The 27,281-nt window shown below is 45.4% G+C and overlaps 2 protein-coding genes across 3 annotated transcripts in view; one reads left to right on the top strand and one right to left on the bottom strand.

Annotated features, from left to right (window-relative positions):
- Positions 1-26,020, bottom strand: part of SUFU (SUFU negative regulator of hedgehog signaling) — a 113,979-nt gene extending 87,959 nt beyond the window's left edge. The window contains exons 1-2 of one of the 2 annotated variants that reach the window (XM_082722497.1): positions 25,603-26,020; positions 21,072-21,206 (exon numbers count right to left, since the gene is read on the bottom strand). In XM_082722497.1, coding sequence (XP_082578623.1) covers positions 21,072-21,206; positions 25,603-25,784 — 317 coding nt within the window. In that variant the 5' untranslated portion in view covers positions 25,785-26,020. The remainder of the gene's footprint in view (positions 1-21,071; positions 21,207-25,602) is intronic. The other variant, XM_082722496.1, reaches the window with a different exon arrangement.
- Positions 1-27,281, top strand: part of LOC309860384 (uncharacterized protein C10orf95 homolog) — a gene marked incomplete at its 3' end in the record, with an annotated part of 370,467 nt that overhangs the window by 299,773 nt on the left and 43,413 nt on the right. The window lies entirely within an intron of this gene.

Below are 27,281 nucleotides of genomic sequence, written 5' to 3'. Positions count from 1 at the left end.
TTAGCCATCCAGGTGCCCCTCAGGGCCTCAGTTTCTTCATCCTCATGAAGATATGAAGAACAAACCCTAAGGTAAATGTCAATGTAGGTCCAGTGATTTTAACAAACATGCCATTCTGGTCCTGGATGCTGACAGTGGGAGAGGCGGTGTATGTGTGGGGGTGGGAGGTATATATGAGAACTCTACAGCCCCTCAACTTCGCTGTGAACCTAAAACTGCTCTAGAAAATAAAGCAAAAATAAGACCTATATTTTTAAAAAATATTTAAAAGTCTATTTTTATTGATTTGTTTTGTTTCTTTGTTAAAGTAGGCTCCACACCCATCGTGGAGCCCAACACCAGGCCTGAACTCATGGCCCTGAGGTCAAGACCTGAGGCAAGATCAAGAGTCAGACGTTTAACCATTTGAGCCACCCAGGTGCCCCTAGTCTGTTTTTAAAAATAGAGAGAGGAGTAGCCATCATATGGAACTACTTAAATGAGTTAATGTATATGAACCCCTCAGAGCAAAGCCTGGAACACAGTAGGTACTGTCTCAGTGTCCACTGTTATCTGTAGTCGTTCCCAGTTCTGGAATTTTACCCTAATGGCATAATCTTATATTTGGAAAAAGTCCATTGCATAAATATATTCCATGGTATTTATAAGAGTAAAGAATTTGGAGGCCGTCTAAATGTTCCACAAGCTGAGGTATTCTGAGTTCTGGTGCATGGAGTGGTGGGACATCACACAAGTCATTAAAAATGAGAGTTCTGAAAACAGGAGGACTAATCTCTGAGTTTTGAGAAGCGAAGTGCTCTGTACCCCTGTCTAACTGGAGAGAGAAAGGGGACAGGGACGTCAGAACCCCACTCTGAAGCCTCTATTGTTTGTTGTTCACCTGTTCTCAACTATAGGATAAAAATACAAAAATAGCTCTTCTTCAAGTGTTCATGAAACTGGAAGCCTTGTGCATTGCTGGTGGGACTGTAAAGTAGTGCAGTGAAAGAATAGTATGGTGGTTCCTCAAATAAATAAATAAATAAACATAGCTTTATCATATGATTCATCAACTCCATTTTTGGGTATAACCCAACAGAAATGAAAACAGGGGATCAGATAGGTACTCGCACACCCATGTTCACAGCAGCATTGTTTACAGTAGCCAAAAGCTGAAAACAACCCACATGTCTTTTGATTGGTGAATGGATAAACAAAATGTGGTATGTCCACACAATGGAATATTATTCTGCCTTAAAAAGGGAGGAAACTCTGACAGATGCTACAACACGAATGAACCAAGTGATATAATCCAGACACAAAAGGGCAAATGTATGATTCCACTCATAAGAGGTCCCTAGAGTAGTCAAATTCATAGACACAGAAAACAAAATGTGGTTGCCAGATCTCCATAAAAAAAATGCAGATATGAGTAGCTAGAATGAAGTGGGGAAAGGAGGATAGGGAATTACTGTTTAGTGAATACAGAGCTTCAGGGGTGCCTGGGTGGCTCAGCCATTAAGTGGCTGCCTTCAGCTCAGGTCATGATTCCAGGGTCCTGGGATTGAGTCCCACATCAAGCTCCCTGCTCAGTGGGAAGCCTGCTTCTTCCCATCCCCCTGCTTGTGTTCCCTCTCTTGCTGTGTCTCTCTCTGTCAAATAAATACATAAAGTCTTTTTTTTTTAAGGATTTTTCTTTATTTATTTGACAAAGATCACAAGTAGGCACAGAGGCAGACAGAGAGAGAGGGGGAAGCAGGCTCCCCACTGTGCAGAGAGACTGATCGGGGCTCGATCCCAGGACCCTGAGATCATGACCTGAGCTGAAGGCAGAGGCTTAACCCACTGAGCCACCCAGGTGTCCCAATACATACAATCTTTAAAAAAAAAAAAAAAAAAAAAAAAAGAGTACAGAGCTTCAGCTGGGAAGATGAAAAAGTTCTGGAAATGGATGGTGGTGACGGCTGCATAACAATGTGAATGTACTTAATTTCACTGAACTATATACCTAAAAATGGTTAAAATAGTCAATGTAGATTTTACTACAAACAGTCATGAAAAAGCATGAAACAAAATTTCATACAAAGTGTGATTCAAAATATCTGTGCAGGGGCACCTGGGTGGCTCAATCAGTTGAGCAACCAATTCCTGATTTCAGCTCAAGTCATGATCTCAGGGTTGTAGGATCAAGCCCCACATCTGGCTCCAATGCTGCAAGCTCAGTGAGGAATCTGCTTGTCCCTCTCCCTCTGCTCGCCTACCCACCCCCACCCCGCCCAATTTGTGCTCCTTTCTTTTTCTCTAAAATAAATAAATAAAATCTTTTTTAAAAATTTGTGCATACACACAATGTAGAAATACTTGAAAAAATGTATGTGAGGAAAAGACAGGAAGAAAATGCAAAGAAATTATTATAGTGGCTACCTCAGTACAATTTTTCTTTTTCAAACTTCTTTATATTTTCCAAATTCTCTACTGTTCATAATCTCTGGTCTAGACTGTAAACCCCACAAGGACAGGCCTGTGTCTTATTCACAAGTGTACCTACCAGACATCTCAAAGAATCTGTTGGCTGAAGGTACATATTGGACACTCTGGGAATGCCAGGAGAGGCCTATGGTCAGCACCCTTTCTCCCCAGGGGTGGCTTGGATACTATCATTGGATATCTGAAGCAAGGAATGCTGGGTCAACTAAGGCGGCTGTTAAGGCTCCACCTTGAGGGGGCGGTACCTCTACAGTCAGGTCTAGGGATTGTGGCTCAGTCTCAAGCTCAATATTGTTGTCAAAAGAAAAGGAAGGGTACACTATTTGCCTCAGGATACATATGGCACAGGATGCCAGTCCAATTCCAGAACCAGAAGTGATGTCACTTCATTCCCTATAAAGGCTCCTGTTGTCTCATCTTCCCCTTTCCTCTTTCCCTACTTCTTGGTGGGTCGTCCCCTCTAATCACCCTTCTTGGAAATTAGGCTTAGTTCCTGGCCTTACTGGGTTGGACATTCTCTCCCAGAAGAATGGAGCCTATACATCCTGTGCCTGGGGAACAGACTTGAGGACCTTTTCCCTTGGTGGCTTCCCTCCAAGGGTACCTACAACCTCTATTTATGTCTCTAATAGGAATACAGTACAGCCTAGCTACCCTATGACCCAGTAATTGCACTACCGGGTATTTACCTTAAAGATACAAATGTAGTGATCTGAAGGGGCACATGCACCTGAATGTTTATAGCAGCAATGTCCACAATAGCCAAACTATGGAAAGAACCTAGGTGTCCATCAACAGATGAATGAATAAAGAAGATGTGGCATATCTATACAATGGAATACTATGCAGCCATCAAAAGAAATGAAATCTTGCCATTTGCAATGATGTAGATGGAACTAGAAGGTATTATGCTTAGCGAAATAAGTCAGTCAGAGAAAGACAACTATCATATGATCTCCCTGATATGAGGAAGTTGAGAGGCAACGTGGGGAGTTTAGGGGGTAAGAAAGGAATAAATGAAACAAGATGGGATCAGGAGGGAGACAAACCATAAGAGACTCTTAATGTCACAAAACAAACTGAGGGATGCCAGGGGAGGGGGTAGGGAGAGGGTGGTTCGATTATGGACATTGGGGAAGGTATGTGCTATGGTAAGTGCTGTGAAGTGTGTAAACCTGGCGATTCACAGACCTGTACCCCTGGGACTAATAATACATTATATATGTAAATTTAAAAATTAAAAAAAAAAAATATTATCTCCCTCTACCCCTCCCTCCACTTGCATACATGTATGCTTTCTCTCTCCCTCTCTAATAAATAAATAAATCTTTTTAAAAAACATCAGCAAATGATTCTAGGTTCCCAATCTCTGGACTCTGAAGTTTAATCAGCCCATCCTTCAAGAGCTGCCCATGTCTTCCCACTTTGCCCAACTCCCAATCCTGGAACTAAACATCTGCAGAGGGGCACCTGGATGACTCGGTCGGTTAAGCGTCTGCCTTCACCTCAGGTCGTGATCCCAGGATCCTGGGATCAAGCCCCATATCGGGCTCCCTAATCAGTGGGGAGTTTGCTTCTCCCTCCACCCCTGCTCCCCGCTTGTGCTCTCTTAAATGGATAAATAAAAATCCTTAAAAATAAATAAATAAACATTTGCAAAGGTGATGTTTTTATTTTTAAACAATTCAAATTTACAGATACTTCATTAGCTGTTCTGAAATTGTATTTGGTGACTATACAAATACTCTACTAAGTAGAGAAACTTTGTAAAATTCTTTTGAAATATGTATATATGGTAACATTTTGTCATAGCTAGGATTTTTAAAAAACATTCAGCTACAGGATATTAATTTTGTATAACCATAAGAAAAGAAAGGGTGGGTGGAAGAGGGGGACGGAAGAGGGAGAGAGGAAGGAAGGGAAAATGACACCCACTGGGACTCCATCCGCACACTGAGCTGGGAGTCTGATGAGGCCACAGCGCAGGGCAGCCCCCTCTGGGTTTTAACTCTGAGTACTAGATGCTCTTTCCACTCTATAGCATACAACAAGATTCACGGAATGCATCTGCCTCATTCAAGTAGATGTTTCCTGAGATCTCTTGCTGGGAGCCAACGATCACATTCCCAAAGCATTCCTCAAGGTTCAAAACAGTAGCTCCCAGGACTGATTCAGCTAAGAATCCAGCTGAACTCACCTGGCTCCCAACATTTAGGGCATTTAATTCTACCCCAGGTTTTCAGTGAGCAAAGAGCTTCCCAGCCTGAGTCTAAGAAAAAGCCCAGGCGGTCGAAAGGTACAAGTGTCAAGTTATAAGCTCAGTCCAGGGGGATGTAAAGTACAACACAGTGACTCTAGTTAACGCTGCTGTATGGGACAGTTAAAAAAAGTGTTTATAAGTAGGTCCCACACCCAGTGTGGAGCTTGAACTCAAAACCCTACAATCAAGAGTTACATGTTCTACAAACTAAGCCAGCAGATTTAAAGTTGCTAAAGGAGTAAATCCTAAATGATCTCATCACACACACACACACAAATACACATTTTTTTTCTTTTTGTATCCATGTGAGATGATGGATGTTACCTAAATTTACTATGAAAATCATTTCATAAAATATGTGGTCATTATACTGTACATGTTAAACTTATACAGCTCTGGTATGTCAACTATATCTCCATAAAACTGGGAAAAGAGGGCACCTGGGTGGCAGAGTCAGTTAAGTGTCTGCCTTCAGCTCAGGTCATGATCCTGGAGTTCTGGGATCAAGCCCCACGTTGTACTCACTGCTCAGTAGGGAGTCTACTTCTCCCTCTGCCCTACACCTCACTTGTGTTCTCTCTTTCTCTCTCTGTCGCTCTCAAATAAATAAGTAAAATCTTAAAAAAAAAAACTGGAAAATTTTTTTGAATAAAATACGATAATTATTTTAGAAAGGAAAAACACCAAGCCAAGAGCAGCAGACCCTTTTTCCACAGTTCAGTGAAAGCTCACAGTCCACAGACCTACCATACCTTCTCCCATCTACTCCCAACCACCAGCAAAGAACCAAAAGGTCAGTCCCCCAGGCTGATTCTGAGGCAGCCTGGCACTGTATAAAAATTCTAGACCAAAGAAGACCCTGGTGCTTGGGTTTCTTGGCATCATTACAACAGCTCCCACTCCTGGCTTTGGCTTAAACAACATCTATACAAAATCTCTTTAAAAATAAGAAAAGAGAGGGGCACCTGGGTGGCTCAGGGGGTTAAGCCTCTGCCTTCAGCTCAGGTCATGATCTCAGGGTCTTGGAACTGAGCTTCACATAGGGCTCTCTGCTCAGCAGGGAGCCTGCCCCCCCCCCACCGCCTACCTCTCTGCCTACTTATAATCTCTCTCTCTGTCAAATAAATAATAAAATCTTTAAAAAAAAAAAACGAGGGCGCCTGGGTGGCTCAGTGGTTAAGCCGCTGCCTTCGGCTCAGGTCATGATCTCAGGGTCCTGGGATCGAGTCCCGCATCGGGCTCTCTGCTCAGCAGGGAGCCTGCTTCCTCCTCTCTCTCTCTCTGCCTGCCTCTCTGACTACTTGTGATCTCTGTCTGTCAAATAAATAAATAAAATCTTTAAAAAAAAAAAAATAAAAAAAAAATAAAAAAAAAAAAAAAACGAAAAGAAAAGAAAAAAGAAAAGAGAAGGGTACCTGTTTGGCTCAGTCAGTAGAGCAAGTGGCTCTTAATTTCCAGGTTCTGAGTTTGAGCCCTACATTGGGTATAAAGAGTGCTTAAATAAATAAACTTTAAAAATAATAAGTGCGTGCCTAGGTGGCTCAGTCAGTTAAGCATCTGCCTTTGGCTCGGGTTGTGATCCTGGGGTCCTGGGATTGAGTCCTGCATCAGGCTCCCTGCTCCATGGGGAGCCTGCTTCTCCCTCTGTCACTCTCTCTCTTTCTATCTCTCATGAATAAATAAATAAAATCTTTTAAAAAGAAGAAGGAGAAAGAGAAGGAGAAGGAGAAGAAAAGACAGGCAGGCCAACAGTAGCAAGATCACATTCTGATATGGGAAGCAAGATGCCCTCTGCATATAAGTGTATAGCTTGGGGCTTCTTACAGACCCAAGGGCCAGAGCATTCTGCCCAAGGGCCTTCTGTCCACCCACTATCCTCCTGGACACTGGGAATCCAGCTGCCCCAGAAGATCAAGATATCTTAAAGAGGGTAATGGGAAGAAACAAATCTTTCTAGCATCTCAGTTCCCCAAGGGCAAGGATTGTACTTTTTGTGTGTTCTGTACATGGGCACATCATGTCACAGCTGAGCAAATGCTAAATGGTAATCATATTCCCACTGCCATCCAAAGAGATAATAAGGCTGACATTGAACAACAAGTAAGATAAGACAGCATTAAAAAAGCAATGAGCCTTCCTCTCCGTCACTATCAAAGTCAGACTCAAATATCTTAATGGCATTTCCTTTGAGCCACTTTTGCTGCTGTTTCCTTTTTAGGGAAACAAAACACATCACTCAGCTTGGTTCCCATGCCTTCATACTTGTGCTAAGGTCCCACACTACTGGAAAAGTTTCCTAAAACCACACACTCTTGCCTCCCCCCATCACATCATCCCTTGGCTTCCCTCATGAGTCAACAGATAATCTGTTGAATGTCACATTCTTTATATTGCCTTCAAACTCTCCTGCCTCATCCTGCTCCACTGTCCTCTCCTCTAAGTGCCACACACACTGGCCTTCTTTCTGTTCCTTGAACACCTCAAGGTCCCTCCTGCCTCAGGGCCTTTGCTCTAGCCTTTTCACTGCCTACGATGCTTACATGATTGAGTGGACAGAGCACTGTACATACAACTCCAGTGAACACAAACTGCACAGAATAACATGGATGGTGTCCCTGGAGCTGTATTATGTGACAGCCCTGGCTGCCATTTTGTCATTGAGTTCAAATGTTACATCTTCAAGGAAACCGTCATTGATTCCTCCTAAACGTACTCTCTCCATCCCCCTCAACTCCTACTCTTACCCAGGTATTCCCCAGCACACCACCCTGCTTTATTTTCAACACAGCACCTGCACTATCTAAAACTATAAATACTTTTACATGTTTCTCCTGTAAAAATGTTAAGATCCACGAGAGCAAAAACTTTGCCTTTTTGCTCCCACGGTACTCCCAGCACGTAGCAGAGCACCAGATATTTAGATAACAGGCACTAAATAGTTATGGAAATCAATTAAGGGGTTATCATGTACCAAGCACTGTGCCAGGGTGGTACTCCACCACCCTGATAAAGCGAAGTTCAGACATTTTTACCAAAATCGCACACCGCCTCCCAAAAGGAAGGCTCTGAGTCCTATGAAAATGCAGTGCACTTGGATTATCTCCCCTCTTAAGCAAGTAAGGGTCCAGACTGAAGGACTCCCCCTGAAAGAGCTAAATGCTTGGACTTGGTGCTGGACCAAGAGAATTCTTCACTACTGGTGTGAGAATGCTTTTTCACCTGCCAGAGAAAGCCCAAAGTGAGGGCTATCAGTGGGAAGCCACTGGATGGTGCTGAGCAGAGGGGAGACAAGCGTGAGATGCTGTGATTGACTGCCCCTGGACACAGAGCTAGCACAGAACTAAGGGATCTGTGTCAGCAGTGTTCCTGCAAAGAAAGCTCCAATCCCAAAGGCTCCCTGTGCTGCCACTGCCTTTACCCTGGGCCTTTCCTCTGCACAAAACCCTGGCCATGGGAATGAAAAATTGCGAGACTGGCTCCAGAAGGGTAGGAATCCAGCATGTCTGCAACCCGATATACTGGAAAAGCTAGAGCAGGAAGGAGAAGGGCAAGCCTCAGTGTTGTCGTCTGTCACCACTAAGAGGAGATAGCCACTGCCCTTTCTCCTCTAACTAACCAAGCTATTCAGAAGTCTTCAGGAGTCAAAATCCATCACCGGCAGAAAGTGCAGCCAGCCAGCTTGACCCCCGGGGATGGGATGGAGAGCCTGGGCCAGGCCCCATTCTCTAGTAGTTACCCCTCCCTCGGGCCGGACTCCTGAGCTCCTGCCCTCGAGTTGAAAGGCATGAGATCAGAGTAAGGGAGACTGGTGGTCAGAGGCAGGGCTTCAAGTGCCCGAGGGCATCACATGGAAGTCAGCACTGGAAACACAAAAGCATTTCCTTGATTGGTCTTCTTGTGGCAAAGCCGGTTCTATGACTAGAACTCAAGAAGCCTGAATAACATGGAAGGGAGCTGGAAGGAAAGGGATCTTTGACTAACACACTCATAAAGGTCCTGGAGTCCAGTGGAACACGTCCCTCTGAGAAGCTACTATGAACCCACATTTTCCCTAACAAATGGGCAACTAATCTAGCCCCAAGCATAGGCCTGGCCATGTTTCTGAGCATCAGGACTCCTACTTAAAGAAAACCATCCACTAGGCCTCAAGGCATGGACTGTAGAAAAGAAGACAAGGAGGTTACATGTGATCACTTAAGATTCCAAGGCTGTATCTGGCCCGTCTGCCCCTTAATGTTTCCCAGTTCAAGGACTCTTCAGCCAAAAAGACTGGAGGCTCCATGAAGAGCACACCAAGAGTATGCAGCTCATGAATACACCCCTCATGCCCAGAACCGCCCCAGCAATGACTATCTCTGTAGTAAATGAATGGCTGGCCTCCAAACAGGCCAGTGATTAATGCTGGATGGGAACCAAGTGTACCCACCCATCACCCAGGAGACCAGTGTTGTTATTAAATTACTTGATTCCTATATATGGCAGAAAGCCTCAAAAGCCCCAAATGGTAGCCTATGTACTTTAGGAAATCACCTGAAAAGGATCTCATCTATCTCTTGGCACCCATGCTTATACTTGTGAAACTTCTGTGTACATTGGGTACAAGAAGCCTAGGGCACTCTTCAAGGCAAGTCTCGGTCTTCTGTAACCACACAGCCAAGAAAGGGAGAAATAAGGAGGCTCGTGGCGTTTATTCCCAGGTGACAATGACCACCAAATCTAACCACTGATCACCTTTCTAACAGGAAAACAGAGGTGCGTGGGCAGCACAGCTGGGTAAGTGTCCAACTCTTAGTTTTGGCTCAGGTCATAAACTCAGGGTCGTGAGATCCAGTCCCGCATCAGCCTCCAAATTCAGCGTGGAGTCTGCTTAGAGACTTTCTCTCCTTCTACCTCTGCCCCTCCCCACACAAATGAATAAATATTTTTATAAATACACACACACACACACACACACATATATACTTATATACACAGGAAAACAACAGCAGGAACAACACCCCCTCAGGACTACCACCCTGCGTGGTGATTTGTACTTAAGACCCTGAGGTATTAACTGAGAGGTGGGTGGCCAGTGCCCTGCACAGGACATTTACTACCTAAACTGCTCTTCATTCCTATGAGAAGTCAAGCAGCAAAGGGAAAATAAATAAATAGATAGATAGATAGATAGATAGATAGATAAATAAGATGTAGTTAGGGCATGTGGGTATCTCAGTTAGGTGGCTGACTTGATTTTGGCTCAGGTAATGATCTCAGGGTCCTGGGATAGAGCCCTGCATCAGGCTCCGCACTCAGCAGTGAGTCTGCTTGAGAATCCCCTCTCTCCCTCTGCCCAACTCACATTTTCTCTTTCTCTCTAAAGTGAATAAATAAATATTTTTAGAAAATTATAAGGAAAAAAATGTTTAGGGCACCTGAGTGGCTCAGTTGGTTAAACGACTGCCCTTGGCTCAAGACATGATCCCAAGGTTCTGGGATCAAGCCCCATGCCAGGCTCTCCACTCAGCAGGAAGCCTGCTTCTCCCTCTCCCTCTGCCTGCTGCTCCCCTTGCCTGTGCTCTCTGTCAAATAAATTAATAAAATCTTAAAAGAAAAGAAAATATGTAATTAATGCAACCTGGCAATGGGTAGGAACCATCTTCCCCAGCAAATATGCTGTTTTCATAATTTGGAAACCCTACCAGCCCTGGGCCAACTGAATTTAGGAAAAAAGCACTAGTCAGGCAGAAAGCTTTGGAGAAGACGTTAATTCCCAAAGTGAGGGGACTCCCACAAGACAAAAGCCTAATACACACCTGGGCCAACAACACTCAGCATGAATTACTACAGAAATCATCGTGAAGACAGATAAAAGATCACAAACAAAAGCTGATAGGATTAGGAATAATTTTTTTACTCCCTTCTCTAATTTTCAACATTTGTGTAAAGTGGTTCAACTGTATTTATAAGTAAGAAAAGCAAATTTATAACTAAAAAGTAACAACACTGATGGATGGAACAAGAAAAGGAGAGGCCAGGAAAGTTTTGGATTTTGGAAAGTCTTCTCAATGCAGGTTCAATTAAGACAGGGAGTTTGAGGTCCAGCTGGGATCTCAAGGAAACTGGTGTACTCATTTTTCGTCTAAAGCAATTTGAAACTCACCAGGGTCTGAAGAGGACAAGTTTGCACACAAGTCTTTCTATCATCTGTACTGGAAAGCACAATCAATCCTAAACCTTGGGATTAAGATTACAGGTCCCAGTACCAGCTACAGACTTTATAGACAACAACATCACTGGGGAAAACATATAGAACTCATGAGACAGCCCCAGTTAAAACCAACAAAGGAATTCAGATATGGACCCAATAAGAGTCAGGGGAACTGACTCACTTAATTGCCTGAGAAGTGACCAAAAGGCAAACATGCCAAAAATATAATCAGCCCCATAATTATGTCTGAACCCATAATGAGAAAAAGGGTATGTGTGGTTGGAGGTGAAATGGGAAGTGGGATGAGGTTAGGAACAAAAACCAAGCTGTGTCACCAAAGAAGAGATATAGGTGGAGATAAGCATATGAAAAAATGCTCAACATCATATGGCAGTCAGGGGACTGCAAATTAATAAAACAATGAGATACTATGCCACCCCTATTAGAATGGCTAAAATCCAAAAACTGACAATACCAAATGCTGGTGAGGACACAGAATAAGAAGAACTCCTATTCACTGCTGGGAATGCAAAATGGTACAGCCACTTTGGAAAATGGTTTGGCTATTTCTTACAAAATTAAAACATACTCTTACCATATGATCCTGCAACTTTACCCAAATGAGTTGAAACTTATGTCCACACAAAAACCTGACTATGAATGTTTATGGAAGCTCCATCCAAAATTGCCAAACACTGGAAATAAGATGTCCTTCAATAATAAATGAATAAACAGTAGTACATACTCACAAAGGAGTATTACTCAGTGATAAAAGGAACTGAGCAAACCACAAAAAGACATGGAGGAACCTTAAATGCATAGTGCTCAGTGAAAGAAGTCAGTCTGAAAAGGCTATGTATTGTATGATTCCAACTGCATGACATTTTGGAAAAGGCGATACAGTAAGACAATCAGTGGATGCAAGGGGCTTGCGGGGGAGGGAGGGAAGGATCAATACATGAAGAACAGCACATTTTTAGAGCAGTGAAAGTACTCTGCATGATACCGTAATGGTATTTTAGGACATGAATTTGTCAAAACTCATAAAACTATATAACACAAAGAGAAAACTGTAGACATCGATTAGTAATAATGTATCAGCATCGTTCATCAATTGTAACAAATACAGCACACTAATGCAAGATGTTAGTTACAAGGGAAACTATAACAAAGTAAAGTAAAAGTATATATGGGAACTCTACTATGTGTTACAATTTTCTTCTTCTTTTTCTTTTCTTCTTCTTTTTTTTTTTAAGATCTTATTTATTTATTTGACAGACAGACACAGCTAGAGAGGGAACACAAACAGAGGGAGTGAGAGAGGGAGAAGCAGGCTCCCCATGGAGCAGGGAGCCCAGTGCAGGGCTGGATCCCAGAACACTGGGATCGTGACCTGAGCCCAAGGCAGATGCTTAATGACTGAGCCATCCAGGCGCCCCAGGAATTAAAATGTTTTTTTTAAAAAGTGATATGACAGAGGCCATGGGTGGCTCAGTCTATTAAGTGTCTGCCTTGGGCTCAGGTCATGATCTCTGGGTCCTGGGATCCAGCCCTACCTCCAGGCTCCCTGCTCGGTAGGGGGTCTGCTTCTCCCTCTCCCTCTGCATGCCACTTCCCCTGCTTGTGCTTATGCTCTCTCTCTCTCTCAAATAAAATCCTAAAAAAAAAGTGATATGACAATGAACATTAATATGAAGACAGAAGAAAAAATGCCATGGACAAGATACCTTCTATCAAAACAAATATCCCTCTCAGATTAGCACTGTACATACCTCAGTTAGATGGTGTGGGTCCTTGGAAATGCCCCTCATTTCCACACCCCCCTCCCCTAGAAAGAATGAGCAGAAACCCCACACATCCTGGTCAGGGCGTACTCTGGGCTGCTGGCATGCTGGGCACATCCCTGACTGCTGAAGAAGCACCACCATGGGACCGTGACACCCAAGCCAGGAGCATCACCTCCGTGCCTTTGAGAGTTGCAGGATTTCCTGACAACTTCTGAACATGGCTGTAGTAAGGCAGCAGAAGCCCTGACTGCAGAGATGAAACAGGATCCTGTCACCGACCCTCCTGCCATTACCCAGCAGGACTCTTCCTTCTCTACAAAGTTCCTTCAATGTCCAGCTCCACATTTCTCCTACCAAGCACGTCCTGCTTAGCTATTCACACTCCATTAAGCCAAGATACTTTTGAACTTGGGTGCATGATTTGTAACAGAGGCCTCAGGCCAGCCCATCCCCACCCCCTGCCCCCGGCCCCCTTCTGTGTGGGTAGAGAAAGGGAGGGGTGGGCACTTCTGGAGCCAGACTGCCTGCATTTACAGCCCAGCTCCGGCATTCACCGGCTGGATGGGGAAGTTCCTTAACATCTCTGTGCCTCAGTTTCCTCACAAAAAAAGATATCAATACTTCCCCCCACAAAGCTGCCGTGAGAATGAGAGGAGTTTATTTAAAGCACTTAGAACAGGCCTTGCACGCAGTGGAAGCTAAGGGCTTACAATTATTACCTATTTTGAGTTTCTCGAAGTGCTGTAGATCACAAGGTGAGGGGAGGCGGCCTCAAAGCCACAGAAGTTGGGCAAAGCCAAAAACATCCTCCCAGCCCCAAACCCCATTGACGACTTCTTTCCCTGGGTCTCTGCCATCTTTTACCAAGCAGATGTTAGGTGTTTCAAGGACAGAAGTTATAACTTCTCATGGTCCCCCACCTCCACCTGAATACGTCATCTTCCCAAATGTTCTGTACCAGGCACTCAACAGAGCTTTGCCGGAGGGGCGTACTCTGCAGCCCCAGGCTCTGTGTCAGAGAGCTCCACAGGCAGGGAGGGCAGAGATCTCTGCAAAGGCACGTGCTGGAGTGAGGAGACCATTCCTGTGGGGCTCAGGTCAGAGAAGCAAGGTCACCGCACACGCACCCTAGGACCCAACATCAGAACTACACCACTGAAACAGGAAACAAGGCTCACTGGGATACCTCAGAGGCAGGATGGAAGAATGAATTGAGGAGCCAGAGGCCAAAGTCGAGTCAGGAGCTCTGAGCCAGAAATCTGGGCAAGGGAAATGCTAGCAAACTGAGACCCACACACAGCAGGCATGAAGACCAGCATTCAAAAAGGAAAAAGCCTTCAGGTGTGGAAGGTGGAAACCTAGAAGGACAGTCTGAACAGGGAAGATTCCTGGGTCTGAGAGATCCAATCATGTCAAACCCATAAAGGCTTCCAAGTCTTTGCCTCTGTGGGAAAAGAATGAAATCTCCCAGTGCTGACCAGCCCAGTGATTGTCAGTCATTGCCCATAATTAGACTGCTTAAACTTTTTTAAGTGGGGAGGGGGGGGCTGGGTGGCTCAGTGGGTTAAGAGTCTGCCTTCAGCTCAGGTCATGATCTCAGGGTCCTGGGATCAAGTCCCTCATCGGGCTTGCTGCTCAGTGCAGAGCCTGATTCTCCCTCTCCCTCTCCCCCTGCTTGTGTGCACCCTTTCTCTGCAAATACATAAATAAAATCTTAAGAAATAATAATAATAAAGTGAGTTTGACTGGGTTATCTCAAGGAATCTCTTCCCAACGTCTCCTTACTGCTGAGGGATTCTCTTGAATTGGAAAATCTGGATTCCTTACCCCATGAAGAAAGAGATAATCCATACATTGCAAATGAAATGCTTTTCAAAGGATGAAGCCACATACCCACACAGATCTGCTGGAAGAAAGAAATGGAATTCTCAACATTTCACAACTCAAGAGATCTGGGGCCTGAAATCCAGCCCAAAGTGGTGCTTTCAGCTTCAAGAAGAGCTCTAGCCCACAAATGCACCCAAATGTTTATAGCAGCAATGTCCACAATAGCCAAACTATGGAAAGAACCTAGGTGTCCATCAACAGATGAATGGATGAAGAAGATGTGGTATATATAAACAATGGAATACTATGCAGCCATCAAAAGAAATGAAACTTGCCATTTGCAATGACGTGGATGGAACTAGAGGGTATTATGCTTAGCGAAATAAGTCAATCAGAGAAAGACAACTATCATATGATCTCCCTGATATGAGGAAGTGGAGATGCAACATGGGGGGTTTGGGGGATAGGAAAAGAATAAATGAAACAAGATGGGATCGGGAGGGAGAAAAACCATAAGAGACTCTTAATGTCACAAAACAAACTGAGGGTGGCGGGGGGGAGGTAAAGGGAGAGGGTGGTGGGGTTATGGACATTGGGGAGGGTATGAGATATGGTGAGTGCTGTGAAGTGTGTAAACCTGGCAATTCACAGACCTGTACCCCTGGGGCTAATAATACATTATACGTTTATTTAAAAAAATTTTTTTTAAATAATAAAAATAAAATAAAAAAAGAAGAAGAAGAACTCTAGCCCTGCTACTGGCCAAGGCCACCCCACTCTTTCTAGGTAGCCCAGGGATCCTCCTCTGAGCAGAGAGCACCACCATTTCACACAGTCTTCTCAAAACTCAACACCTCGGAGATGAATGGCTGAGGGACCAGAGCTTCAGGGAGGCCTGCCCAGCCTTGAGCCTGCAGAGCACTTCCTCAGCCTGCTGTGCCAGCCACGGGGAGGGTCGGGCTGCCATCTGCGGGTGGTTCACACAGGGATTCTGGTTGTCAGATTCACCAGAGCTCTGGGAAGAAAGCAAAGGCCCAACCAGAGAAGGGACCATGTTCCCATGGCAGGTGTGGTAAGGCAAAGGCAGGATGTCCACTGGAAACCACAGAGGATGAAATGACACATTAAAAAGTTCCTGCAAACCCAGCTTTGAGAAGGGAAAATTAGCATTTCCCAACTGCAGGGGACCAAGGCCACACAAAACAACATGTGGAAAAGTTAATCTGTACCCAGTGTTTTAATAAGTAACTCATTCGGTACAGAGCCCAACTCAGAGGAACCTGAAGGGAAAAGGAGGTTCTCTACCAACCCAGTGGAGACAGCCACAGAAAGCCAGTCAGCGGCAGTTCCAGCCCCAAGGGGGCAAGAACAACTCCAAATTCCACACGCCTACCCGCCAAGAAGCCCAGCACTTGTGGGGCAGAGCCCCGATGGACCATGGGCAGCAGACCTGAGGCACAGGCTCTTCCCTGGGGAGCTGCCATCCTGTGGGCCAGCGGCACACAAAGGCTGTCTTTAGAACCAGCCGACATGTCCAGAAGATGACCTACCCAGTGGAATCCCACCAGGGAAGTCTGCCTGAGATCACAAACACACTCTGCACCTGGGTCTAGGGAGAGCTGCTGGCAGTACCAGGGGCAGCCAGAAATCCTCACAGAGAGCAGGGCTGAAGCCACCCCTTCCACAGCCCTGCAGACCTCCACATTCCAGGCCACAGCTGCTGGCCACAAAGGGAACGGCTGGAGCCGGAGGCTTCCGACAGGCTCTTGGCAGCTGAAGATCATCTGTTTCACTCGTCCCAAGTCCAGGGCAAGAGCAACAGGACAATCTCTGCCACTGAAGTCAGCGAGGGGAGCCTTAGGGTTCCTAGAAAAGCACTCCATTCTCCCCTGTGGCTATCTGGAGCTGGTACTTGGTCCATCTCTCCAACTTCAGAAAGAGCCTCTTAAGAGCCTTTTAATCCAAACAAGTACTCTCTTGTCTGGTTTCCTTTGATGACCGTGAATAGGCAAAGAACCTGGATGGAACTGGCCATTCCGGGGCTCAGGCAACCAGCCTGCTCTTCACTTCCTTCAGGGCTTCCAGGCTGGGGGGGTCCCTGCCTACTCCCACAGTAAGCCTGCTAGGGGACCCCTGGACTTCGGCTTGTCCCTATCCTCGACAAGCTCTGAGAAGGACAGATCTTAAAGGGAGGAGGAATACTGTAGGCATTTAATAAATGCTGGTGACTGGTCAAAATGGAAAGGCAGTACAGCACAGTGTTTCAGAATACAGGCTGTGGGATCACTGGACCTGGCCTCTGGTTCACCACCTATGCAGTAAGTTTGTTAGCCTACATTTCTGTGTCTATAAGCAAGACATAATAAGAATTCCTTGTGTCACAGAATTACTATGGGGATAGCATAAAAAGGATACCTTTATGAAAAGAATTTAGCACTAACCTGGAATATAGTAAAAAATAAAAAAGAAGTTTGCCTATATAATTATGCTAAAGACAAACAACGTCCATACAGTCATTTCTCCCCAGTCATGAAAGCGAGGGTAGGACAGTGGGGACGCTGGGACACCCTGCCACTCTCATCAGTTTGCTGCACTGCCTTCAGCAGGCTACTGTACTTTCCTCCATTTACAATTAAGGGACATGAACTAGATCAGTGTTTCCTATTTGTCCGTGACAATAACAGTATTGAATCATACTTTTTATTTTTATTTTACTTATTTATTTATTTGAGAGAGAGAGTGTGTGCACTGGAGCACGAGTGGGGGATGAGGGAGGGATACAAGCTGACTCCCCACTGAGCACAAAGCCTGGCACCAGGCTCCATCTCAATGACCCTGAGATCACGATCTAAGCCAAAACCAAGAGTCAGACACTTAAGTGCTGTGTCACCCAGGTGCCCTGACAGAGAGAATCCTAAGCAGGCTCCATGCCCAGAGTGGAGGGGGATGCAGGGCTCCAACTATGACCTTGAGATCATGACCTAAGCCAAAAACAAGAGTCAGACACTTAGTCAACTGAGCCACCCAAGTGCCCTTGAATCTTAGTTTAAAAAAAAAAAAAGGTTCCCTTTATAATTTGCTTTCTTTTTTTTTTTTTTAAAGATTTTATTTATTTATTTATTTGCAGAAAGAGAGAGAAAGCACACAAGCAGGCAGAGATGCAGGCAGAGACGGAGAGAGAGGCAGGCTCCCTGCTGAGCAAGGAGCCTGATGTGGTACTCGATCCCAGGACCCTGGGATCATGACCTGAGCTGAAGGCAGCGGCTTAACCCACTGAGCCACCCAGGTGTCCCTATAATTTGTTTTCAATTGTTCTAAACATGTCTAGAGTCAGATTCCATTTGGTGTTAGTGCATCAACACCTCTCTCATACTTGCTAATCTGTTGAACAAAGAGAAAGCTGGCCTCAGATTTAGAATCTTTTGTGACAGGGATGCCTTGGTGGCTCAGTCATTGAGTGTCTATCTTTGGCTCAGGTCATGATCCCAGGGTCCTGGGATCAAGCCCCAAGTTAGGCTCCCTGCTCAGCGGAGAGTCTGCTTCTCCCTTTCCCTCTGCTGGTCCCCCTGCTTGTACTCTCTCTCTCTCTCTTTCTGTCAAATAAATAAGTAAAATTTTTAAAAAATAAACAAACTGGATGGTAGGGATGCTCAGGTGGTTCAGTTGGTTAAGCATCTGCCTTTGGCTCAGTTCATGATCCCAGGGTCCTGAGATCAAGTCCCACATGAGGCTCCTTGCTCAGCAGGGAGCCTGCTTCTCCCTCTGCCCGCCACACCCCTGCTTGCACGCACTCTCTCTGACAAATAAATAAAATCTTTTAAAATAAATAAATAAACTGGATGGTAGAACACTCACCTTTTTGACCTCACCTTTAAGTAAGCACTAATTAAATAAGAATCTTTAAATCTATTTCAAAGAGGCCCTGCCACATGAAATGTTTGGAAAAGCAAACTTTTTTCAAGAAACTTATCAAGATTGAGAAGAGACCAGGCACACCAGCACAAGGCCAATTACAAACGTACTTTTGACTTCTGCAACATATACCAGAACTGGGTAAATATCCAAGAACACTCCTTCCATGTCCTTCTTGAGTCAGGACATAATACCAGAAAACACTAGGTTCCAGTGGTGAGGTACAGCCCAACTTGAGGTCTCACTATTGTCATAAATGACATATAAATATCACAGTGCTTTATCATACAGAAATGACACACATATAATGGGGTACTTTCAAACGTGGAAAAACAGTAAGGAAGGCCCTCTTTAAAATTCAGAGGTTGCCCCCTCTGAAATATGGGGCTTTCTCAATTACGTTCTTCATGTCACTTTGGGCTTTGAACCCATCACTGATAAGCAGGTATACTGCAAGAATCTTTAAGCTACATAGGAAATGGTATTCTTCTGACTGGAATAAATCTGTCAACAAAAAGGTACAGGCTAACTGCACTACACACCCTCCTCTGCAGGTTCTTATTAAAAGTATACATTAAAGTCCAGCATAGTGCCTTTACTGCCCACATCTGTTTGCTATTCTATCTCCATTATTAATACTGTAATGCAGGGTCCCCATTCAGGCAAGATTAATTCACTGTTCCCAAAGCCTTCTGCTGACATTGCAATGGATCTGTCTGGAAGGCTATAAAGGCAGGCCCAGGCATTGCTCTTGACATGTGATCAGTAAGGAGATGAGACCTGGGCCCCCAGCTTAATGAGAGAGAAGAGGAAGTTAGGTTGGACCTGTGATCAGAGAGGTAGAACACTCTAGTGGTTAAAAACTCAGACTTTGGACTCAAAACAGTTCAACTGAATCCAAGTTCTTTTCCTTTAGGCAATTCATTTACCCCTCAAGTGATTCTTTTTTTTTTTTTTTTAATTTTTATTTATTTATTTGACAGACAGAGATCACAAGTAGGCAGAGAGGCAGGCAGAGAGAGAGGAGGAAGCAGGCTCCCCACTGAGCAGAGAGCCCTATGTGGAGCTCAATCCCAGGACCCTGAGATCATGACCTGAGCCGAAGGCAGCGGCTTAACCCACTGAGCCACCCAGGCACCCCTCAAGTGATTCAATTTTCTCATCTATAAAATAGAGATAACAAAAAAACCTGGTAAGATTGTAAAGTATCTGATGTGATCATAAGGAAGATACTAAGAACTAAAACAAAGCAAAAAAACAAAACAACAACAACAAACACACACACACACAAAAAACCCTGATGATTATCATCATCCCAGAATCAACCTCTTAAGCTGAGGCAGGACAGCAAGAGCCCCTTAGTCTTTCAACCTACACATGCTAAGTAGTCATCACCAAGATACCAAAAAGATAGTGTAAGAGGCAAAAAAGATACAACAAGCTAAAAGCAGGAGAGGACAGGATAACAGAAATACAATCAGCTCTTGATTGACTGTGCTGATGAGAGGGAAGGAAGACAATATATAAATTGAAGAAAAGAACCCTCTCACAAAAGAGTACAGATGGAACAAAATATTTGTGTGTTTTTTTTAAATTACAGATAGTAACTTACTCGATGACATGATATCATTGTTTAAGAGACAGTAGAACACAGTCATTAAGAACATGAACTCTAGAACCAGAATGCCTGCATTAGAATGCTGGCTCCACTACCTCCAAGCTGTATGACCTTAAACAAGTTATAGACTCTCTTTGTAGCTCAGTTTCCTCATCTGTTAAATGGGCCAAATATGAGTATCTACCAGTATTATATGGTTGTGGTGAAAATAAAATTAGTTTATACATGCAAAGTGACTAGGAGACCACTTGGTTCATAATCAATGCTATAATATAATAAATGTTAGCTTTCATTATTATTAGTGTTGCTGTTATGGTTTTAGCTGACTTAATACTAAGTTGATGTTTAACTTAATATTAAAATGTATTTAAATTCAGTGGTTACGGGGGTATTTAGGGGAGGCAGGATTTGGAAGTATACAAGGCAGAAAACAGGAGAGAGACTAGAATAAAAAATGTACTATGTATAGGCTGAGCACAGACAACTGCAGGTTACAAGAAGTAAGTAAGATCAACAGAGGGAGAGAGATGGATATATTCATGATAGAGCAAGAGGAGTAAAATGTTAAATGCAGAATCTAGGTAGTAGTTATTTGTGTGTTGGCTATAAAATTATTTCAACTATGCTTTATGTTTAAATTTTTTCACTACAAGCTAGAGGAGGAAAAAAAAAACAGGTACACTTAGAGGCATTGATTCAAATTCTGGATCGTAGCTATGCTGCCTGTCCTCTGAGATCAAACACCAGAGCAGTTTGGAAAAACCTGCTGGTTTTGGAACACTTGCTCATCATCAACACTGTCTTGCACCAGATGAACAGAGTTCGGGTGCTGACCTGGATCACTCTGGCACAAGCAGATACAAGCAGAGGGCAGAAACCCAGAGGTTCAACCTGAGCAGTGCCAACCACACAGAATTATGACATTCTCACCTCTGCTCAGGGAAAACCCAGAAATAAGGCTCAAGGCTAAGAAAGAGACAGGTGGAGGGTGGGCAAGTGCCCTTTACTCACTCGTGGACTCTGCTGTCACCATAGAGATCACTCAGGCCGAAGCTGATGTAGTGCCAGTGTTCAGGGATATTGGCAGAAGGGCTCCCCACGTTCCTGTACATGCTAACATAGTCCAGGGGGTCTGGGCCGCCCAACCTGCAAAAGACAAAACACGGTGCAGTTCAGTGTGAGCCTGAAAGCAGACAATGTGAAGCTAAGAGGTCATACCTTACCAATCTAAAGACCCCATCCTAGAGGAATGTGGAATGACTAAAAGGAAGCCATACCTCCAGGGTAAGACCAAGGGATGGGCAACTAGAAGTTGCCCAATTCCAGAAGCAGAAGAGACTCCCTTTAATCACCCACATGTAGGACCTCTTTTAGAAATAAACAGACTAGGTGGTTACCCCTTTTATTTCCTCCAATTTCAATTACCAATCCCAAACGGATTGACAGGGATTACTTCTCTTCCATGGAGACTGTAACCATGCCAAGCTTCAAGGCAAGAGGTGCATTAGTCAATCAACTGGCTTCGGTTGAAAGACTGTCCTGGGCATCCCCAATGGGCATTGTTCCTGGAAGCAGAGGCTCAGCTCCACTCCTGCCTCTTAGACAGCTAATTCCTGAAAGACTATATTGTGCCCTATGTTAATTACAGTTTGCTCTAAACAAATCCAATGCCTCCAAACCCCAGCCTATACCCCACAGACCAAAACTGGTCTTTTCTCATGCAAGTGACAAAGGCCACACTTAGGCTAGCTCAGCCCTGAACAGAGAACTGCAGCAGGCCCAACTGAGCCTTGGAAGTGCCTGCATCCAGGAGATGATCCCAGGAGACTGTTGCCGCAAAGGTAGAGCTGGAATATTAAATGATTTGGGGCCTCTGAAGACCACATTAAACATCCCCCATAATTCCAACCGAGAAGCAGCTGAGGAAGAGAGTCAGTCATTAGCTCACTCTAAGGATTTAATTCCATAAGGGTTTCCTTTAGTAAAGCAATTAGAGCTCTTTAAAAAAAAAAAAAAGAAGAAGAAAAAAAAGCTCCTGCTTTTCTTCAGAATGGATAGGGAAACTTGGTAGACTTGAGAAACAGCCTAAATGGAAACCATCAGCGGAAGGAAGTCTGCATTTAGCTCACAAACACTGTGCATTTGAGCTGCCTCGGATATCTGACTGTCCCACAGACTGCAAAAAGTTTGCCTGCCCCTGGGACACTGACGGACTGTACTTTGCAATTGGGATAATGTGCTGAAGGAACACTAATAACCAAATAAAAGGCATGTTACATGTGATCCCAGCAAGAGTGCCAGTATCATGCAATTTAAGTACTATCTAAAACCAGTAGGTCTGGTTTCATCCTCTTTTGCCAGGGTATTACCTGCCTTTACAGAAATCCTTATTCTCTACTAGTGCTAAGAACTAAGTGCTAAATGCTAAGTTATTTATAGAACTTTTATAAAGTTGCTACAGATAGCTAAGACTCTCAACTGAGTAGATTAGGAAAAGGGACAAATCACCATGTCTTTCCTTAACTCTGATTTGGCCAAATCATTTGAATACTTCCACAACCAGCTGAATATAGAAAAGTTTGCTGGGGGAAGAAGGAAACAAAAGGGTAGCTATCCCTGGAACAACCACAAGATAGCTGCAGAACCCCATAACACATGGGAGTGACTATAGGTTCCATGTCTGCTCTGGTTTCCTGCTCCAGATTCCCTACCTTGCCCCTTCTTCAACCTAGGTCCATCCAGTAAAAAGTGGCAAAACTGTATCCAAACTGTATCCACGGTTCCATGCTCCATCTGCCATACCCCCTGCAGCCCTCTCTCAGGATATACTGCACCAAGGAGTGCTACTTTACCTTAAAACTACAACTGTAAGGAATAATCAAAAGTCAGGCAAAATTAGCCTTGTCCCCAAGCACAGTGTTGTTCTACTTACTCAGAAACCTGATGGGGAAACAGATGAGTATATAGAAAATAATCATATTTTGCAATTGGAAAAAGATGTTATCCAAGGACCCAGAGCACCCCTTGATGCTCTTCCTTGAACCTACTTCTTTGAACACCTAACCTCATTCCACATGCCAGCTGCAGGCGTGCAGGAACTCCAGGGTACTAGCTCTGCCTCCATGTTTCTGCTCCCTGCTCACTAAAGTCTCAGCTTGTAGCCAGGATGTCCCTGCTGGCCAGGGTCCACTGGCCAAAGAGCCAATCTTCTGTCACAAGAAAATGAATCTCAAGGGACCCTGGGCCACAGCCAGACCTGGGTAGCCTTAGTCAAATTTCGAACAAGGCCTTGTGGGAACCCAAATGTGAGCTCTGTCAATGAACTGATTTCAGAATCTTATTTATGCAAACCCTTCCAAATCTTACAAAGAACCAGCTGCTCAGCCGCTCCTTCTCATATTTTTCTGCATCTAGACAGCATTTCTAATTTCACAAAGTGCTCTTTATTAGTCATTACATGTTGGCCCATCTCTAAAGGTAAGTTCTGCCCGTTTAACAAGCTTGCAGTAGGGAAGAAAAAAAAAAAGCCCAAATCAGTCTCAGTCCTTTGTATGTGCTTTAATATCACCACACACAACTCTATCCTTCATGGCCAGTTGAGTGACAGAAAAACTGTTGCCCAAGTTTGTGTAGTGATTTCTCCACACACTCACAAGGGGCCTGAAGAAACGGCATCGCAGAAACTGGTCCTCTGTTCTCATGACACAATCCAACACAGCTCATCACAATACATATTGAAATATAGACGTGCAGGGGCGCCTGGGTGGCTTAGTGGGTTAAGCCGCTGCCTTCGGCTCAGGTCATGATCTCAGGGTCCTGGGATCGAGTCCTGCATCGGGCTCTCTGCTCAGCAGGGAGCCTGCTTCCTTCTCTCTCTCTCTCTCTGCCTGCCTCTCAGTGTACTTGTAATTTCTCTCTGTCAAATAAATAAATAAAATCTTTTAAATAAATAAATATAGACGTGCAGTGAGAATGGGTTATTAAGTTATCAAGAGCTGCTTTCACGCAGAAGCTCTCTTCAAATACTCCTCTCAGCCAGAGAACAGTTTGCCTGCTGAAGAGAACTATACTGCTGATCACATCTCCTCCTGGCTATCAGACATGGTCCTCCCATAGGAGGAGGCTGGTCCCCAGGCCCTCCATGATGTCAGTCTCTTCACATCTTCCCAGTGACCCAGGGAGCGAGCCTCAACCCTAGACAGTCTAGTTTCTGCCATCTCAGGAGGAAGTTAAGAGGTTACCTTGGAGAAGATTCAGTCCTAAATTGAGAGGTAACCAGCAAAGACATTCATTCTATCAACTTCCCCCACTGGGTCTACCTGCCCCTTTGGCCACATCCCATGCTGCTTCCTGAACAGTCTTTCAGAGCTCAGTGAAGGGGATCATCTAATACAGTGCCTACACGAATGCTGTTCTGGACAGATTCAACCAACTCCTCAATTTGATCCAGAAAGGCAGAGTCAGAGTCTCTCGAACACCTGTTCTGACCAGAGGCTGTAGAGAGAGACACCCTGCAAACAGGAATGGAAAACAAAAAAGGACCATTCCTATCCCAAGGGCAGCCCTTCTGTAAACAGGTCTGATCCTTAACAGAGCCGCTTGAGGGTTACTGTCAGCGTTCCTGAGAAACTGTTGCCTAAATCCTGAAGCTTGTGGTCAGGGAGCTCCTCTTAACATGTTGCTTACTTCTTTACTCCGTAGCCAAGTCCCAGATCTTCATTATTTACTGTGGTCCCCCCTTCAATCCTTAGCCAAAACATGGATCTCCCTGCCTCTGCCTCTGTTCTAGCCAATGTCCTAAAGCAAAGCAGCTGCAAAGCCAGAGGAAACTCTGCTTGGAGAAAGAGAACTGTGCCGAGTAAGCAGAAAGTTTATCAAGAAAAGTTGCTCCGTGAAACTTCAAACGCAAAAGCACTGCACCGATATGACTGACGTCTGAGCTCATGCGGAAGGTATCAAAAGGAGACTTCCTTCTCCCGTCTTCACAGGCACAACTCTCGCAACTTGCTCCCCTCCTAACCTACGGGAAAGCGGGGGTCCCCAAATCCACCCCTACCCTGTGCAGTCTCGAGCCCTCTGAGCTCCGCCAGCCGCACTCCTCCAAAGCCCTCTCATATGCTCCCCAGGCCCCGCCTCGCCTCCCTCATCCCACTTCAGCCGCCCCCGCCCCCGGCTTCCCCTCGCCCACTAATGACCCCCTACAGGCGCCCCCTCCTTTCACCACGTTTACAGTTCCCCCCCTCCTATCGCACTCCCCCGCTCCTACACACACCCCCAATTCACTCTATTCTCCTAATCCCAGTTAACCCTTCATCTTCCCTCCCTCGTTAACCCTTCGCTACCCACAGGCTCCGTTAACCCCTTTGTCCCCATTCCCAACTTCAGCCTTAACTCCTTCCCTCGCAGCAGGACGCCCTCCTTCTCAGTGCTTTTGCTTTAACCATTCTTCTCCACCTCCCCCTCCTCCGCAAATGACTTCGCCCCCGGGGTTCTAACACTTCCCAGCCCGCCCCTGTCCGTCTCCCCGCGGCCCAAGGCATACCAGTACTTGACGATAGCGGTAACCTGGAGCGGGTTCGGCTGGTCAGGGTAAAGGCGACGGCACTCTCCGTAGATGGCGTGCAGTCCCGGGGGGAAGAGCGAGGCGAAGGCCGGGGGCGCACTAGGGCCAGGGGCCGGGGGCGCGGCGGGGCCGGGGGCGCCGCTAGGCCGCAGCTCCGCCATCCGGGCGCGTAGGGCGCTGGGGGGACCGGGGAGGGTGGACAAGGGGGAGAGCACTGACGCGCCAGCAGGCGGACCCCGTGGGTGCGACTCCCCGAGGCGATGGGGGCTGCAGCGAGGTCTAGGCTCCGCGCCTGCGCACGGCGCACTGTCTGCCCAGGCCGTCGCCGCCGCAGAGACAGCCAGAGGCTGCCTCGGGGGCCGCGGGGCGCTCAAGGGGGCGGGGCGTCGGCGCGCCCTATCCCGGTATCCATTGGATAGTATCTGTGCCAGTCACAGGTGGGGAAGGCGTGACTTGACAATAGGTCCCGCCTCCCTCTACTGGTGTTGGGGTGTCCCAAGGCTCTTGGTCTCCCCCTAGTGTTAGGAGGAACCCACGTTTAAATAGAGATGTTGAGCCTTCTAAGGTGCTAGGGTCCCAGGAAAGCAGTGGGAAGTTCGACGAAGTGCTTGTCACTGTTCTGCTGACGCGCTGGTAAGAAGAATTTAAGCATAAATCTGACAATAATGGATTGGTTCATTCATCCATTAGTGTGATTTTAGTTTCAAAAGATTATAAATCTGGAGACGCCTGGGTGGCTCAGAGGGTTAAGCCTCTGCCTTCAGCTCAGGTCATGGTCCCTGAATCCTGGGATCCAGCCCCACATTGCGCTCTCTGCTGGGCCTTGCTGGGAGCTTGCTTCTCTCTCTGCCTGCCTCTCTGCCTACTTGTGGTCTCTCTCTCTCTCTCTCTGTGCCAAATAAATAAATAAATAAATAAAATCTTTTTAAAAAATTATAAATCTGAATGTTTCTTACCGTCATTGAATGTCCATTTACCATATTCACTGCCACTAACACCGCCAAATTCAGGGATTGTAGGTTGAAATACTTATTCTGGAGTCCTGTTAAAAAGTAGCAAATGTGAAGTCAACTAGGACTAATTTAAAAGACTTGGTGATTTTTTTATTTCTATTTTTTAAAAAGATTTTGTTTATTTTATAGAGAGCATGCACGAGTGTGTGGGGGAGGGGCAGAGGGAGAGGGAGAAGCAGACTCCCTGCTACTCTATCCCAGGACCCTGTGATCATGACTAGGGCCCAAGGCAGACATTTAACCTACTGAGCCACTCAGGCACCCCAAGACTTAGTATTTTTTTTAAGATTTTATTTATTTATTTATTTGACCGAGAGAGTGAGAGAGCACAAGCAGAGGGAGCAGCAGAAGGCAAAGGAGAAGCAGGCTCCCCACTGAGCAGGGAGCCCTATGTGGGGCTGGATGCAAGGACCCTGGGATCCTGACCTGAGCCAAAGGAGGACGCTTTTTTTTTTTTTTAAGATTTATTTATTTATTTATTTATTTATTTGACAGATAGAGATCACAAGTAGGCAGACAGCCAGGCAGAGAGAGAGGAGGAAGCAGGCCCCCTGCCAAGCAGAGAGCCCTGATGTGGGGGCTCAATCCCAGCACCCTGGGATCATGACCCAAGCTGAAGGCAGAGGCTTTAATCCACTAATCCAC

Source organism: Mustela nivalis, assembly GCF_964662115.1.
Source record: "Mustela nivalis genome assembly, chromosome: 2".
NCBI classification, from domain to species: domain Eukaryota; kingdom Metazoa; phylum Chordata; class Mammalia; order Carnivora; family Mustelidae; genus Mustela; species Mustela nivalis.
The sequence above is the reverse complement of the archived record's forward strand: the minus strand, read 5'-3'. Positions and strand labels throughout refer to the sequence as shown.